The following is a 19,450-nucleotide window of genomic DNA, read 5'->3' as shown; positions in this document are numbered from 1 at the left end:
TATCACATACCAAGAAGGCTTTACTCTCCTTGTGACATGTACTTTACCTTGTATCACATTCAACACTTCATTAGATGATCGCTTTCCCATAATAATCAGGAAAAGCGGAAACTGATCTGTTTTTTGAGTTCGAATGGTTTGTGCCACAACACTGCCAAAGTGTCTATTGCACATAGTCAGAAATCTAAAAGGAGACAAAATACAAAGTAAGTTTTGCTTTGTAGTTTGATAGATTTACTAGTACTTCAACAAAGAACTCATTGTGTTGTTAGTTATGTTAAATTAGACAGCCTGCCTGATATCAGTATGTAAAATCTTGCTATATTGAGTTTTCAAACATATCTGACATGATACAGAAGTGATTATCACATAGAAAAGCAGGAAGCATACCCTAAATGCTGTCTAGGGCTGACAGCATAGGATTCTTCGTCTTTTTTTTTTTTTTTTTTTTTTTGAGACAGAGTCTCTCTGTCGCCCAGGCTGGAGTGCAGTGTTGTGATCTCAGCTCACTGAAACCCCTGCCTCCTAGGTTCAAGCATTTTCTGCCTCAGCCTCCTGAGTAGCTGTGATTACAAGCTCCCACCACCACACCTGGCTAATTTTTTTTTTGTATTTTTAGTAGAGACGGGGTTTCACCATCTTGGCCAGGATGGTCTTGAACTCCTGACCTCATGATCCACCTGCCTTGATCTTCCAAAGTACTAGGATTACAGGTGTGAGCCACCGCGCTCGGCAGGATTCTTAGTCTTAAACACTACAACACTACCCTTAAACTATGAGAAAAACAAACTAAATTAATTTCAAGAGGATAAAATTTGTTAAATAGAATAATACAGTGTTGTACAAAGACAGACAGACTAGCATCATCCTAAAAAACAGATTTTAGCAACATTTTCATAAGTCTTTAGAATCAAGAACTGTACTTTACAATTATGTTTTCTCCAGTAGTAGCAGGTTGTCTAGTTTCATACTCAGCATGAGATAAAAATAATAATTCTAAGCTTTTGACCAAAAAAAGCTCTAAGATATTAGCATACTGAAGTCTAGCATTAGTATTCTTAACACGATCTGGAATAAATGAAAAAACTGATAAAGCTTTTCTCTTCTATTAGAGGACTGTTTGAAATTAGCATTTCTTTCAAGAGAAAAGGGTAGCTTATGATATGTTTTCAGATCTGATGGTAAAAAGTAAATGTCATAATAATAATGAATTATGAAAGACCAAATGCAAATATAGAATGCTTTAATAAGATCCAATTTAATAAAGTCTGTAAAAATAATGGACTTTTAATAACACAGGTCACAAAAGGCAAAACAGTGGAAATTCTGGGGACTAGCCACTGGTACTGGCTTATTAATTCTTAATTATGTTCATGAAAGGCAACTTAAATCGTGTGTTTTCTTATGCCTTATGATAATATTTTAGGTAACAACTCCTCTGAAATGTATGTTCTAGCTGATGAGCAAAGTCCTGTCATCACATGCATTAGAAGGTAAATCTATTTGAAAAGACAAACGGCATCAAAATGTCATGCATTCAGACTCATTTGATATCCAAATTCAAAACAGAATCAAACCTCTTAATTTTTAAAGCCAATACATTTTCTTTCTACAGAAATTCATCTCAGAAATTTAGACTGAATCTTCCATAAAAATCTGTGCTTTGACTATAGAAAGTAGGTGCTGTTAAGGGCAACTAGAACTGTGGGCAAGAGTGTTAAGTTAGCACCATTGCAATAAGTTCATTGGAAGGCAGGTTTAAATACACACTTAGAAGAGCAATAACCAGACCTCATGGCAATTTCAGTGCCACCACGAAAATTCAAATTCTCACATTCCACAACTATGATGGGATAAAAGGTGCTCAAGCAGCCTAACCTTCTATGCCAAATTTCACACCCATATAGCTTAACTCATTGATGGGGGGATGTACAGATCATGAGACTAGAAAATTAGGATATTGTTGTGCTTTTTTTCTAAAATATTTTAAGTCAGTTTTGACTCTGACCTGATCATTGGCAACCTCTAAAATAAAAGATGTCAAAAAAAAAAAAAAGAAATAGTTGGAACATCATTTCCCACAAAAGGGAGTAAGTCCTTGTTGCTTTCACATTGATTGGATTAATTAAGCAGATATAACAAATTACCTGCCCATAAGTGCTATTAAGTACTAGCTAAACAGGATACCTACCAAAAAGAAAAAAAAAAAAAAAAAAAAAAAAAAAGAAAGAAAGAAAGAAAGGAAAGGGAGAGAGAGAGAGAGAGAGAGAAATAAAAGGGAAAAGCAGGCAAGTTTAGTGATTTTAAGAATTCCATCTCAAGATAATTTTGCCTGGAAATTGCGTACTTCCCATATTCTTTTTGTGAAAATGAGCAAGAAGATAAAATAATTATGAAAATACAGTTATCTTATTGGGTATAAAATATTATATAACAAAACTTTCACCACTATACAAAGCACATTTGAGGTGCAGATCTCAACGCACACAGCCATTCAATAAATTATAAAAAAAAACAACAAAGTGATCAATTTTCTACAAGTTATTGGAAAATCACTCTAATTTTTTGGAAGTAGTTGGGAGATACACAGGGATCACACAGCCAGCTGACACTTTATGGTAGCCTTAACCAACAATTTATTCTAATCAAAGAGAGACTTAAAATTTTAATTAATCTGATCAATCTTCCCAAAATATGAATTATGTTTGAGATTTTCAAATTGCAATCATCAAGAGCCTGTGGGGCCAATGGACAGTATGAAATTGTAAAAATTTCTACTCATCAGTTCATTCCGTTATAATTAACAAGAAGGTGGTACTTCACAGCACAGATGTCAAATCTTTTTCATGGCTAGGAGACTCTGTTTCTTCCTGCCAAGATCATTCATGCACAGGGCTACCATTCATAACACACTACCAGCAGCAAAAAATTCAGTTCACAACATTAGAAGGAAAATGGACGCGGGAAAAACCAGTCATTTTAAGAGAAAATGTGTGGTTCTCATAATTGTGGTATTTTCTTCCTTTTGAAGAGATAAAAGTGTACCAGTGCATCCAGTGGCAGGGCCAAAGCTGTCAACCAACTGCACGTGGCATTCATCAGAGTTAGAAGTCATGAAGGGATAAATGGTTTCCACAAGTAAATTCCTGCAATCTCAAACCCAAAGAGGGGAAGCAAGGGCAAACCATTCTATAACAAAGGGAAATGGCTCTGTTTTTAAATAATAAAATTTGTGAATAAATCAAACAGCCTACCCATCATATAACATTTGAGGACAGGACTAACAAGTTGCCAAATCAACTCAAGGCCAAATGCTAAAATTACAAATTTGAAAAGACAAAGAATAAACGAATGATACAAGGGAAGAAGGGAGTGAAGGAAGAAGGAACGGTTGAGGCAATGAGTGAAACGAAATAGTTAATCATAAGTCAGATATACTTTTATATTTTCCAGTTCTTGCTATTAGAAAACTGGTAAGATAAGACGAAATGGTTTTAATTTAAAGTTTGGAGAGAAATATAAACAGAATATCTGATGGTTAGCATATATTAATCACTTGTAAAATTTTTCATTGCTGAAGCATAGATACTTGTTAATGGAAACCAGGATTACTAATAAATCAGATATGGCAAAAAGTAATCTTGTTTAAATTCAAAACAGGATATTGTTTAATTTCTTTCAACTTAAGTCATAATTACCTAAGTTACTGACTTTTACCAAGCTGTACTGTAACATAAAATATATATTAAATGGAACCTAGCAATTCAGGGGAAGGGAGGTGAAATTCCACAAATGCTCACTGCCTACCTACCATATACCAGGTGCTGTAAAAGGAAGAATATTTGATAAAAATTAGAAGGTACAAAACTGTCAACTACTCTATTTAAGGGTTCCTGATTACTACATTTCAGTGTGATTCCCATGAGTTTAAAGGAGCCTCAGGTATAAAGTGGGAATAACACTTACCTTTAAAACACTTGTCTTCTTGTAAGGACAAAATAAGATACAGAAAACACTTGGACTTGTGCCTAAAATATGGTAGGCCCTTAAAATTGGTCGCTATTTTACTATTATTAAATGCATAATAATATTTAACACTTTTATCATCATTTCTTTTAGGATTAAAAATGACGGTTTATACCTACAGGCCAGCACTAAGAGACTTTATTTTGCACAGGAAGATATGGTAGCAAAGATTTGTTGACTACACAAACACTGTCACTGTTTTTTTTTTTTTTTCCATTCAGAAAATGAATGGGCAGGTAACAATATTTAGAAAATAAGACATTATAGATGCTACATTTGTGCAACACCACAAAATTTTAAACATTTACAACTGGATACAAAACTAAAATCACTCTTTTCTTTTAAATACATTTATATTTAATCATAACATGGCAAAAGGTCAAGGGGGAAGTGGACCCATGTGGAAAGGACATCCTCCTTTTATAACAACTTGCTCTCCTGGGAAGAAACCCATTCCTGGGATTACTAAACTAGCTTAATGAGAACAAGAGGGAGAACCCCCTACCATGAGAACAGCCAAGGACATGGTGGGTCCATGACCCAGACATCTCCCATTAGGCTCCACCTCTTAAAGGTTGCACCTCCCAACATTTCCACATTAGGAATTAAGGTTCCCATATGAGTTTTGGTGGGGACACCCAAACCATTGCATAATCCTAAATCTTTGGTTTAAACTAAACTAAGTTAGGAAAACAGAGTGTATGACTAAGCTAGGGGAAACTAAAGGTGACGGTCGTGATCCTCAACCTTTAGTGGCCTATAAATCACCTAGGGAATTTACTTAAAAGGCAAGTTCCTCAGCCCCATTCCCCCAGAAAAGGTGATTCAACAGATTTGGTGTAAGGTTCAGGAAACAAAATAGGTCTCCAACCCCACCCCAGGTAATTTTGATACAAGTGATTAATGGCCACACTTTGAGACACATTGCTTTCTGGACACAGGACTTTCTTTGTAAGACTTTAATCTGTCTCTGAAGGCAGTTCTTAAAAAGAAGTCATCAGAAAAATGTTTTGGGTAATGATAGCTTCACTGGACCAAGGGTCTAGTCTCCTGAGGCAACCACTTTAAAAATATTCATTCCCACTCGCTTCATTTGTATGGGTAAACTCCAATCTGATCTGAAAAAATACTAATAAATACCTCAACAGTCTGTGAGCTCCATGTGATGGAGGGAAAACAAAGCAGGGAAGGGGAAGTTGTAATATAAAATAGAGTGGTAAGGGAAAGTCTCAACGAAACGCTGACATTTGATCAAAGACTCTAAAGAGGTGAAGGAGGAAATGAAATATTTATCTCAGGGAAGAGAATTTCAGGTGTAGAGAATGGCAAATAAAAGACCTTGAAGTCGGAAAGTATCTAGCATATTTGAAAGGTAACAAGGAGGTTACCATAGCTGGAGCAGAGTGAAACATAAAAGACAAAAATTGATGAGTTTTACTAAACTTACATGGTAAAACACACACACATCCACCACAGAAAAAAACAAAAACAAAAACACCATAACTAGGCCAAAAGATAAATAACAAATGGGGAAATTTTCTGAATTCCAAACCACAAAAAAGCAGCTCATTTACTCATTATATATAAAATTCTTACAAACTAGTAAGTAAAAGATAAAAAATATATAAAGAAAGTTTCTAGAAATGGACACAGTAATAGCACATAAGTACGTTAAAAAGATATGCAAAATTACACATACTGAATTTGCTCCTAATAGCTACATATATATATTCGAGATGGAGATGGAGTCTTGCTCTGTCACCCAGGCTGGAGGGCAGTGACGTCATCTTGGCTTACTGCAACCTCTGCCTCCCGAGTGATTCTCCTGCCTCAGCCTCCCAAGTAGCTGAGATTACAGGCACATACCACCATGCCTGACTAATTTTTGTATTTTTAGTAGAGATGGGGTTTCACCATGTTGGCCAGGCTGGTCTTGAACTCCTGATCTCAAGTGATCCACCCGCCTCGGCCTCCCAAATTGCTGGGATTATACAGGTGTGAGCCACCATGATTGCCTAAAGCTATATTTAAAAAAAAGAAAAAAGAAAAAAAAATTTTTTTCACCTGTCAGATTAGTAAAGAAAAAAAAAAACAAAACTGGCTTTGGCAAGGTTACAGTAAAACCAGGAAAAAGCCACTACTACACACTGTTAGTATAAGTGAAATTGATACAATTCCTTCATGGGAAATTTGCCAATTAAAATTATAAATGCATACATACTCTTAACTAAGCATTTAGTCTATAGATGTATTTTCATGTGGAAATCACCTATGTACACAGTTACTGGATGTTTGTAACAGAATACTGGGTGTAATCCATCAATAATTGGATGCAGTAGCTCACACCAGTAATCCCAGCACTGTGGGAGGCCAAGGTGGGGGGAGGAAATTGCTTAAGCCCAGGAGCTGAAGACCAACCTGGATAACAAAGCGAGACCTGCCTCTACAAAAAATAAAAAAATCAGCTGGCATGGAGGCATATGCCTATAGTCCCAGCTACTTGGGAGGCTAGGGCAGAAGGATCGCTTGAGGCCAGGAGTTTGAAGTTACAGTGAGCCATGATCATGTCACTGCCCTCCAGCCTGGGCAACAGAGTGAGACCCTGTGTCTAAATCAATCAATCTTGGTTAAATAAAATTATAGTATATTATGGAATTTAAAGAGATACTATGTAGCCATTAAATAGATTTCTTTATTAACTGATATGGAATATCTTTATGAAGTAATGTTAGTGATAAAAGGAAGGTATTAAATTGTGTTTACCATTTGTGTAAAACTGGGGAAAAATAAATATATATTAATTTGGTTTCTTTTTTTTTTTTTTCTTTTTGTGAGACAGTCTCGCTCTGTCGCCGAGGCTGGAGTACAGTGGTGCAATCGTGGCTCACTGCAACCTTCGCCTCCTGGGTTCAAATGATTCTTCTGCCTCAGCTACCTGCGTAGCTGGGATTACAGGCACGCGCCACCACATCTGGCTAATTTTTGTATTTTTAGTAGAGACGGGGTTTCACCATGTTAGTCAGGTTGGTCTCGAACTCCTGACCTTGTGATCCGCCTCCCTCAGCCTCCCAAAGTGCTGAGATCACAGGCGTAAGCCACTGAGCCCGGCCATTAATTTGTTTATATACAAAATAAGCCTCTGGATGGATAAACAAGGACATTGCCTCTGGTGAGGGTCACATAGATACGGGGTTAAGAAGGAGACTTTTTACTAGATACCTTTTTATGCCTTTGAATTTTGATTAATGTGAATGTGTTAGCCAATCATAAAACTGGTAAAAGAGCAAGTCCCTTACATGAAGAAAAACTGCATGTAATCCCAAACCTTTAATATTGTTAATCACATTTTTCTATTTTATATGAGTTTTCTGTTCAAATCTATCTTTTTTGCAGTGGTGTGATCTTGGCTCACTGCAACCTCTGCCTTGCCGGCTCAAGTGATCCTCCTACCTCAGCCTCTGAAGTAGCTGGGACTACATGTAAGCGCCACCATGCCCGGATAATTTTTGTATTTTTTTTGTAGAGATGGGTTTCACCGCATTGCCCAGACTCGTCTTGAACTCATGGGCTCAAGCAATCCACTGGCCTCAGCCTCCCAAAGTGCTAGCATTACAGGCACGAGCCACTACACCCCGACCTCAAATTTTTTTCTAAATGGACAGTATAATGCCTCACCATGCAAATGCACATATTGTATGCATGTTGGAGAACACAAACCAAAGGTAATTTTAAGAAAACACAGGATGAGATTTTGGGAGAATGTAACTTAAAAAAGCATATCTCATCTGCCTGAGGCTTCCTGTAATAGTAAACCGTTAAATTATCTCAATAGATTAGTAGACTTTTACAAAGCCATGTAATTTTTTTTTTTTTTTTGAGACGGAGTTTTGCTCTTGTTGCCCAGGCTGTAGTGCAATGGCGTGATCTCGGCTCACCTCAACCTCCACCTTCCAGGTTTAAGTGAGTCTTCCGCCTCAGCCTCCCGAGTAGCTGGGATTACAGGCCTGTGCCACCACGCCCGGCTAATTTTGTATTTTTAGTAGAGACAGAGTTTGTCCATGTTGGTCAGACTGGTCTCGAACTCCTGACCTCAGGTGATCCGCATGCCTCAGCCTCCCAAATTGCTGGGATTACAGGTGTAAGCCACCGAGCCCAGCAAAAGTCATGTAATTTCTTAATCTTTCTCTTTGTTTCCATCTATAAATCACTCAAATGCAAAAGACTTTGAGGCACTGAAAGTTTAATAACAATGTATAGCTAATCTATAGGAGACTAATTTATCCTGATTTTTTTGAGGAACAATAATCATAAATAATAATTGGCTTTTTCTTACCACTAAGAACATAAACATTTATTTTAAGAACCTGAAAATTTCTTAATAAAAAGGGTGTTTACTTTTTCTCAAGTGTTGATCCTAGACTCTTAGGAGGGATAATAGAGAACATCTAATTCAATCTCTTATCAAATGTAGAAATTTCTTCTGTAGTAATGTAAAGAAAAGATTCATTTTCCAGGGCCTGAATAAGGGAGCCAATTTATGTTTAATGCCATATAACATTTCTTCTGTGTTTTGTCTTTTATCAATAAATAAATATTTGTGAGGGCCCACCAAATATATGACGAGATAAGACATGGTTTTTGTCTTTAAATCAAGGCCTCCAAACAGTAAATGTAATCTAGTATATTACTGGGGTCTAGATTTAGTGGTGCAGATGAAGTGCTGGGGAAAATCAGAAAAAGGAATGGGTGCTTAGAAGTCAGGGAGAACTTGATGATGTACTGTGCAACTCCTAGGACAGCTAGTAGAAGAAGAACCATCACTTACTCACCTCTGCATTCCTAGCACCTACTATATTTGTTGCATGAATGGGCCAATTCATGCTTCAATAACCTTTATCTTCACTATGACAATGTTGATTGTACAATCTTCCTTTTTCTCTTCCAACTACTTTTGAAATCAGTTTAATTCAAAGATAGTGTGAATAATTAAGTTTCAGGGCCCTTTTCACTGTGTTTCCACCTCCACAGGTCACTTGAACCCTCAAAATAAGCAGGTGTTGGTCCACAAGTATATGATTCTAAACTTACTGTCTGATTTTTAGCAAAGTGCACTTTTTATATAATTTCATCCTGTCTCCACCCACTGACTGAAAATGTGACTTAGAAAAGGTGTAAAATATCTAAATATTAATATATTAGAGAAATTAGGAATTACCGCAAGCAGCACAGTATTGTGGGAAGAACAAAGACTACGGAGTTGAACAAATCTGATTTTGTAAATTAGCTGTTTCTTTGGATAATTTAAGGGCCTCAGCTTTCTCATCTATAAAATGAAGATAATGATACCTACTCTTGGAATTGGTCTGTGGATTAATAAATACTACTCCTTTTTCTTTCTTTTTGTGTGCTTCAGAGTCAAAATTGGTTTTTCCACCCCCATCTCTCCAAATTAAGGATATGGTGAAATGTTTCCTAAAATAAGTTACAGCACCAATCTCAGACTCAGATCACTAAACAGAAAGTTATTCTTTATAATATGCTTGCCACTGTATTATACTGCTGCATAACTTCTAGAATATGCACCAACATCATTGTAAGATAATGTCCTATTCAGAGCAGAGATTTAAAGTATATGTATCTCTACTTTAAATCTATCTATATTTTTAACATTGTCATGTTCTCTAATTTTTTCTAGCTGCCAAATTTAGAGACTTTGTTTTTGTTTTCGTTTTTGGATTTTTTTAAAGGGATGGGGTCTCACTCTGTTGCCCAGGCTGGAGTGCAGTGGCATGATCATAGCTCACTGAAGGCTTGAACTCCTGGGCTCAAGTGATCCTTCTGCCTCAGCCTCCCGAGTAGCTGGGACTACTACAGGCATGCACCACCATGCCCAGCTAAGTTTAAAAAAAACAAAATTTAAGGCTGGGCATGGTGGCTCACAACTGTAATCCCAGGACTTTGGGAGGCTGAGGTGGGCGGATCACGAGGTCAGTTCAAGATCAGCCTGGCCAACACTGTGAAACCCCGTCTCTACTAAAAATACATAAAGTAGCCGGGCGGGATGGTGGGCACCTGTAATCCCACTTACTCGGGAGGCTGAGACAGGAGAATTGCTTGAACTGGGGAGGTGGGGGTTACAGTGAGCTGAGATCCCACTATTGCACTTCAGCCTGGGTGACAAAGCGAGACTCCATCTCAAAAAAAATAAATAAATAAAACTAAAAATAAGAGACACAGTCTTGTTATATTGCCCAGGCTGGTCACAAACTCCTGGGTTCAATGGATCCTTTTAAGTAACTGGGATTATAGGCATGAGCCACTGCGCCCAGCCAAATTTGGACACTTCGTGATTTTATCATTATATAAAATGTTTCAGCATCATTTATTTCAGGGTTGGTTGGTTTCTCTTGGAATCTTGACATTTACACATAATGTCCTTATGTATTTGAAAACAACTATCACCCTAGTGGATATAAAAATGTGGGAGTGCATGGCCGGGCGCCGTGGCTCATGCCTGTAATCCCAGCACTTTGGGAGGCCAAGGCGGGCGGATCATCAGGTCAGGAGATCAAGACCATTCTGGCTAACACAGTGAAACCCCGTCTCTACTAAAAATACAAAAAAATTAGCCAGTCGTGGTGGCAGGTGCCTGTAGTCCCAGCCACTTGGGAGTCTGAGGCAGGAGAATGGCGTGAGCCCGGGAGGCGGAGCCTGCAGTGAGTGGAGATCGCGCCACTGCACTCCAGCCTGGGCGACTGAGCGAGACTCTGGCTCAAAAAAAAAAAAAACGTAGGAGTGCTTCAGTTGCAATCTCACCCATAGGAGGAAAGTCTTTAACAGATAAGTGACCAGGAAAACAGAATATTGGCATCTTAGTCACTCATCAAAGCTTTCAAGCAAGAGCTGATTGTAACCCAGCATTTATTATGGCTCACCTGAGACAGCTGATGTTTAACACAAAGAGTTGAATAGACAGGTTGACTGTGTAGGCTTTTCCTCTAAACTTTATATCTATTATGAGTTAGGTAATCAAAAAGGAGTATTTAAGGATCGCATCACCTAAACTCCCTAAAGAATTATCATTACTGAAAAAAAGATTAAATACAAAGCCCTCTGCTTTTACAGGGGATTTATATTTTAAAAATCTATTTAAAATAATCTGTCTTCTGCAAAACAACATAAGTTCATTGTCTATTACTTTTCCTATGGACTCTCAAATAAAATCATGCAACAAAATTCTCCCTTGACTTCAGTGTCAGGAAATCTTGAGAAGAACTATTATGATTCCATATGTCAGATGAGAACTGTAAATGGTAAAATGTAAATGCTCTCAGGTGTATGATCTGGCACATAAGAGAAATACAATATATATATATGGAATGGACAGATGAAAAAGTGATTATACGCCTATGACATTTCCTTTCTCTCCTTTACCTACTGGAATTCTAGAGCTAAATTTCAACTCAGGTTCTTATAAATATATCTATTTGCTACTTTTAATTGGTTTTCATCTAATTTTATTTTTTATTTTCCTATTTTATATTGTATGTACAGAGATTATGAGATTATGTATAGAGATGTATCAATTTTTTAAAGGAGGCAAACTGTAAATGCTAAATGGAAAAAAACCCCAGACATATATGCAGAGAGAATATAAGAGGAGCAAGAATTTTCCCAATTCAAGCACACTATATGGCACACAGTTATGGTACACAGTTTAATGGTATATAGTACACAGTATGTGGTACACATATGGTACACATCTTAATAAATACTTTTTTGGATAAAGAAATGAATAGATGGTAGAATGAATGAAACAGTAAAAAGCTAAAATTAATGATAATGAAATAACTATCATGAGGAATCTGTGTCCTTAAAAACATGTAAACACCATGATTTTAAAATGTATAAACCAGTAAACTTGCTCACAGTACCCTATAAAACTTTAAAAATTCACTTAGAAAGATGGTTTATGAATAATTAGAATACAGCAGTGATGAACGGCAGGCAGCACAGGCCATTAGGAACACACTATTCCCAAAACTAACTGTGAATTTCCTAGACTGAGAATGCATCAGCATTCCGTAAGTTCTGACTATCTGGATTTCAGTAAGGCATATAAAAGGTGTTCCAAAAGATCCTTTAGATAAGATTTAGAAATACAGGATAAGGTAGATAAGTTCATTTGTCATCAGGAAATTGAATCTACAGAATGCTACCAAATTGAGACTAGTCTCAAATAGTTTATTAGCTGGCTTTGTCCTGTTAACATTTTCATAAATATCTGAGACAAATAAAATATTTACATGTAGATAAATGCACTGAGCACTTACTCTGTACCAGACTTTAAAATCAATCATCCCATTTAATTCTAATAACTCTCTGAGGAATGTAGTTTTATTTCCATTTCATGGTATGACAACTGCAGGCCAGTGCAGTGGCTCATGCTCGTAATCCCAGCACTTTGGGTAGCCAAAGTGGGCGGATCACCTGAGGTCAGGAGTTTGAGACCAGCCTGGCCAACATGGTGAAACCCCATCTCTACTAAAAATACAAAAAAATTAGCCAGGCATGGTAGCATGAGTTTGTAGTTCCAGCTACTCAGGAAGCTGAGGCAGGAGAATCACTTGAACCTGGGAGGTGGAGGTTGCAGTGGGCTGAGATTGTGCCACTGCAGTCCAGATCGGGCAACAGAGTGAGACTCTGTTTCAAAACAACAACAACAATAACAAAACAAACAAACAAAAAACTATAGCTAGAGGGTTTAAGCAACTCACTCATAGTCATTATGGTGGCCTAGTGGCATAACTACAATTCCAATCCTGGTCTGAATAAATCCAAAGCTCATTTATATTCTTAATCATCATGATGTTCTAAATTCTTGTAACATAAACAAATAATTATTTAGCATTTTAATAAGAAACAAAAGTGGAAAAGATTGATATAACTCTTATCCTTATAAAGCTTATATTCATTGGAAGAAATATAAAATAAAATTTAAAGTAAGCAAAAGTAATGGCTTATTATGGAAAGTTCTAGGAGGGTGCTATGAAAAAGAATGATGGTGAAGCCTTCTCTAGAAAGGTTAATCAGACCTTTCTGAAGGAATATATAGACAGGACAGAAAAATGGGCTAATTTCTGTCTTTCTGATAACTTCTTTTATTCTCAAGCAACTAGTGGGGGAAGCTGGGAAGGGGAGGTAGAGAGGGAAATGATATATTTGGGGAATGAAGAGTAGTTAGAACTAGATATCTCATTCAGGCAAAGAAAACTAACTAGAGAATCCCAAATCCCAGTAGGCTTGCCCAGCATTATTGTGTGCTTGTGTTTATTTAAAAGAGAAAAAGAGATAAAAAAGAGAAGAGAAGAGAAAAGACAGTGTGACTTTCTCTAGCTGTGTTCAACTGCAATACAGAAGGTGAACAGGTGGGTCCAACAAAATGAGTGTAACAGACAGTTTAAAGTATCACAAGGAAATTATAATGATGAACCTCAAAGACTAAATAGGATGAGGAATATGAAAATTGGATATAGGAAAGCGTAGATGGGATGTGAGAAAGATCAACAGATTGGAAGGCATGAGGAGATAAAAAAGTCTTTAGGACCAGCGATACTTGAACAAATAAATAGGAGTGGTAGGAAGTGGTGATCAGAGCCAGATGTTTGAAATCAAAATATATGAGGTGATATAGTTTCTATTAGTGACTCATCTAAATGTAAATACAAGGAAGAAGAAAAATTTTCTGGAGAACATGTCTAGGAACCGAGAGGATTATCAAGAATGATGACAGGAGTACAGATGATAAGGACTTAAGACTCATTTATGGGTGATAAAACTTGTGAAGGTCAACAGACAGAATCTGAACCCCAAACAATCTTGTCGATCAACTGCATTAGTAAAGAATGGCAGAAATCTGGTTTAGCATCAACTCCAGTTGGAAAACAACAACGGGGTTTTAGTTGATTCCCTGAGTTCAACAGAAGCCCACAATAAAATTTCAGAATAGAACTGTGCATAGCACCAGACAAACCTCCTGAGCACTATGCTTGATCCTGGCACCTTCAGAAGGGGCTGAGCCTAGACACACTATCGTATGAAGAACAGTGAAAAGAACTAATTATATTTGGTAGGAAGAGGCAGGGAAAATAGGACTAATGAGAGCTAGGGTTACACTGATAAGAGGCTATTATAATGCAATAGAGAAGTTAGGCTTATATCAGGTAACTGCAAAACCAGAACCAAAAAGGATAAAGTTGTAGAAGTTCTCTATAGAAGAAGCATTTTAGTAAAGACATTTCCAGTTTTTAGAGCAGCTAAAAAAAAAAAAAAAGGCATCTTTTGAAGCTTTCATTTCCTTGACTTGGCAATATTTAAGCACAGGCTGGAGCAACATCAGCTAAGCATGTTATAGAAAAAAAGGCCTGAGTGGCCGCAAGTTGTACTGCTAAGGACATGTCTAAACCTTAACGCTAAGATGGGGTGAATTTCACGTTTATTTGTTCCTTGACCAAAAGGTCCATGGACTTCCCTGATACCTCCTGCGGGACTTTGCACACTAGATGGTTATCTAATACATTTCTGTTGCTGAATCATTCAGCATGGCAAGATCATGGGAAAAAAAAATTACGTGGTAGAAAAGCACAGGTAGCATTGAGATTTATATCTGGTAGCCATTGCAGTGACCGCACAGAACCTCTCTGAGACACAGTTTCCTCATATGTGAGATGGGATCTTGCTATTTACCCTGCAGAATTGTGGAAAAGATTAAATTATATATATATATATATATATATAGAGAGAGAGAGAGAGAGAGAGAGAGTTAAATTCACAAATTTATATAGTGTCTGACAATATAATTAATTAAGAAGGTACTTAATTGTTATAGTTGTCATTATGTAGTTTGGATTTTTAAAAAGCAGTACGATAGTCTTGCTTTTAGCTACTGATAAACTTTTAACAGATATTCCTTGTTACAAAATGAAAGAGGTAGAACATTACTGTCGTCTTCTTCACTACACCTCACTAAAATCACTCTGATCAGATTATCACAAACTGGTAAGGGTAGCATGCTTATGCTATAATCTGATATATTATATCGAACTTCACCAAAATTTATTTTTAAAATGAACCCTTGCTTACCTCACATTTTTCTACTGAAAACAATTGTATCCAAGTCAGAATATTACAGACAAAGGTCTCAGGTCAAATAGGTGAGTCACCCTCTTTTTATAGATGAAAAAGATCTGGAAATGTTACACTACTTGTCTAATATCATCTTGTTTTTCATATTTCCAGCCTGACTGAGCCTTACTTCTTAATTGCTCTACATTCTATGATGACTGACATCTGTCTGTCTGCATAAACAATGAGAAAACAGTTGTACTGAAAATCGTACTTTCTATGAGCTAAGGAGACCAGCCTGAGCAACATGGTGAAACCCGTCTCTACAAAAAATAAAAAAAAATAAAAAAAAAAATAGTACAAAACAAATTAGCTGGGTATGGTGGCATGGGACTGTAGTCCCAGCTACTTCAGTCAGGAGGCTGAAGTGAGAGGATCACTTGAGCCCAGGTGGTCGAGGTTGCAGTGAGTCGAGATTGTGCCACTGCACTCCAGCACGGGTGACAGACTGAGACACACACACACACCCCCCAGGACCCTGACACACACACACGCTCCAAAATAAAACCCAAAAGCTTCTAAAAAGCTTCTGCATAGCAAAAGAATGGGAGAAAATACATCTGACAAAGATTATTATCAAGAATCTACAAGGAACTCAAGTCATCCAGAAAAAAACATTAAATCCCATTAAAAAGTGGAGAAACAACATGAACAGACATTTTTCAAAAGAAGATATACAAATGGCCAATAAACATGAAATAATGCTCAATATCCCTAATCATAGGGAAATGCAAATTAAAACCACAAGATACCACCTTACACCAGTCAGAACAGCCATTATTAAAAAGTCAAAGAATAATAGATGTTGACACAGATGCAGTGAAAAGGAACTCTCATACACTGTTGGTGGGAATGTAAATTATGAAAAACAGTATTCAGATTCCTCTAAGAACTAAAAGTAGATCTACCATTCGATCCAGCGATCCCACTACTGAGTACCCAAAGGAAAAAAAGGTCGTATCAAAAAGATACCTGCATGCATATGTTTATTGCAGCACAATTCACAAGGGTTAAGATATGGAATCAACCTAAGTACCCATTAACCAATGACTGGATAAAGAAAATGTGGTAATGGCCGGGCGCGGTGGCTCACACCTGTAATCCCAGTACTTCGGGAGGCCGAGGTGAGCGGATCACGAGGTCAGGAGATGAAGACCACGGTGAAACCCCGTCTCTAAAAAAATACAAAAAATTAGCCGGGCGTGGTGGTGGGCGCCTGTAGTCCCAGCTACTCAGGAGGCTGAGGCAAGAGAATGGCGTGAACCCAGGAGGCGGAGCTTGCAGTGAGCCGAGATTGCGCCACTGCACTCCAGCCTGGCAACACAGCGAGACTTCGTCTCAAAAAAAAAAAAAAAAGGGGGGTATGTATACGTATGGTATGTGTATAGATACATGGTGTGTATATATATGGTATGTGTATATATTATATACAGTGTGTGTGTATATATATATATAGTGTGTGTATATATAATGGAATACAACTCAGCTATAAAACAAGAATAAGGTCTTCTGCAACAACTTGGATGAAACTGGAGGTCATCATGTTCTCACAAGTGGAAGCTAACTATGGTTATGCAGGGGCCTATAGAGAGGTATAATGGACACTGAAGACTCAGAAGGGGGAAAGTAGGAAAGAGGTAAGGAATGAAAAATTACCTATTGGGTACAATGTACATTATTTGAAAGACAGGTATACTAAAAACCCAGATTTCAACACTATACAATTCATCCATGTAACTAAAAACCACTTGTATCCCTAAATCTATTGAAATTTAAAAAGAAAATTGGTCAGGCGCAGTGGCTTATGCCTATAATCCCAGCACTTTGGGAGGCTGAGGTGGACAGACTGCATGAGCTCAGGAATTTGAGACCAGCCTTGGCAAGATGGTGAGACCCTATCTCTACAAAAAGATACAAAAATTAGCTGGATGTGGTGGTGTCCACCTGTAGTCCTGGCTACTTGGGAGGCTGAGGTAGGAGGACTGCTTGAGCCTAGCAGGTTGAGGCTGCAGTAAGCTGAGACTGTGCCACTGCATTCCAGCCTAGGCACCAGAGCAAGACCCCTGTCTCAAAAATAAAATAAAATAAAATAAAATAAAATAAAATAAAATAAAATAAAATAAAATAAAATAAAATAAAAAAATAAAATAAAATAGAAAATTAGTTTTCTTTAAGAATAGCAACTGACACATTTTAATGTATACAGGGGTCTGCTTCAAGAACTAACAAGTTAATACATAGCTTTCCTAATAGCCACATAATAAAATGTGTTGCTGAGACAGTAAATTGAGAGCTGCTCAGAGAATCCAGTAACTCATTTATTACTGGGACTAGGCAATGTAATTTCTCAGATTTGAGGTACGGCAATCAAGGCTTTTTTATTTTTCACATGACCTTGCCTCATTCCTTCCTTAGCTGAGGTGTGTAGAAAAGTATTTGCTGAAAAGGACTTTCTTGGTGCTGATCATGTATTGAGGGAAAAAAAAGCACATGAAAGCAATCTATTTAGGATTCTTAAACTGTTGCTGTAGCTACAGACTGAGTTAGTCAACAGTAGATAAACTGTCAAATGGCTTTTAAAAAGTCTTTATAGTTAACTCTGTTCTGAATAATACAAAACTATCTGTCACTCCTCTACTACCATAATGCTATTAAGTACAAAGACACAAACATATTCTTGAGGAAAGGACACCAAATCCATTCTTTAATAATTACCTGAACACATCAGAAACAGGATTCCACCCTACTCTCCAATTCCAGACTAACAGAAACTTTCCTTTTTTTGATGGTATATTTGGCAGATTAGAACATTAAGATTTTTGGGCTTTAAAATATCTTTTGGCATCTATGTAGACTGACAAGCAAACACTGTAAAATATGTCAGAGGAACCAAATTACTTATGTGGTTTTATGTTACTGAACTAACATGTTTCTTTTATAATTTCTCTGACTGTTTTACTATCAGTATTTATAGAAGAGGAGAAATGTGCCACGAATTTCAATGGCATAGGGGATATGATTTAGTAAAAAGTCTGCTAAAATATCATCAATATAAAAATTATTAATGAGAGCAGTTAAGGAAACAAATCTTTTCAGACTTTTTTAATTTTAGGCAAGAAGAAAAGCAAAATACATGATGGCATATATATAAGATATTTCACTTCATAAATATTCATTCATTCATTCATTCATTCATTCATTCATTCATTCACATACAGGGTCTTGCTCTTTTGCCTAGGCTGGAGTGCAGTAGTGCAGTCTTGGCTCACTGCAACCTCCGCTTCCCAGGCTCAAATACCCTCCCAAGTAGCTGGGACTATAGGCATGTGCCACCATGCCCGGCTAGTTTTTGTATTTTTAGTAGAGACAGGGTTTCACTACGTTGGCCAGGCTGGTCTTGAACTCCTTGCCTTAAGTGATCTGCCTGCCTCAGTCTCCCAAAGCACTGGGATTACAGGTGTGAGCTGCCACGCCCAGCCCAATTATCTTATTTTTAGAATAAGATATTTATCTTATTTTTGGAATTTGTTTCATTAGATTACTCATGTTTTGTATCAATATAAAAACTGTATGTTCTAAAATACAAGCATAACCAGCTACTGGGAGTAACTATTTGCATATAACTACACATGAGTACACTGGTGGGGGTGGGGGGACAGGTTACAGAATGGGGAAGGATTCAGCAACAGATCACAAACAGGGAAAGGTCTGGAATTAACCTCAAACTTCATCTTGAGACAGTGATGATTCTTTTAATTCTGTGACTCTCATAATCAAGATACCTAGAATATTCAAAGAATATTCAAAACACAGAGTAATCGGGAGATGACCAAGGAGAACACCAACAGACTTATAAGAAGATCTAGTGCATGAGAAAAATAGAATTTGACAGAAACTTAAAATGTTATTATTTTGGAATGGCTTGCCAATAATACCACCTTTGTATCTTAGCTTCTGACAACAGTTTTCACAGGCTATTTATTGACAGCTGTATCTGAGTTAAATGCGTATTTCCTGAATAGCATTAATTAGATTAGTGCAGAGGAAAATGGGCTTTTTTAAAAAACAAATGCTTTGATTCAAATACAATGCATGTGCAACCAGGCAGTTGTAACTATAGTACTAGGTAGGAGTGTGGGAAGTATCCAAATCAGAGTAAAAAAGGCTCCTAAACTGGTAATTTTAAATTATCTCAAAGAACATTTTTAAAAGGATAATCTATTTTGGCCAGGCGAGGTGG

At 37.1% G+C, this 19,450-nt stretch overlaps 1 protein-coding gene across 4 annotated transcripts in view; it reads right to left on the bottom strand.

Annotated features, from left to right (window-relative positions):
- Positions 1-19,450, bottom strand: part of FAF1 (Fas associated factor 1) — a 506,656-nt gene that overhangs the window by 95,751 nt on the left and 391,455 nt on the right. For all 4 annotated transcript variants that reach the window (XM_073007304.1, XM_037999795.2, XM_037999798.2 and 1 more), the window contains one exon: positions 48-184. In XM_073007304.1, coding sequence (XP_072863405.1) covers positions 48-184 — 137 coding nt within the window. The remainder of the gene's footprint in view (positions 1-47; positions 185-19,450) is intronic.

This window comes from Chlorocebus sabaeus, chromosome 20 (assembly GCF_047675955.1).
Source record: "Chlorocebus sabaeus isolate Y175 chromosome 20, mChlSab1.0.hap1, whole genome shotgun sequence".
Classification (NCBI taxonomy): Eukaryota; Metazoa; Chordata; class Mammalia; order Primates; family Cercopithecidae; genus Chlorocebus; species Chlorocebus sabaeus.
The sequence above is the reverse complement of the archived record's forward strand: the minus strand, read 5'-3'. Positions and strand labels throughout refer to the sequence as shown.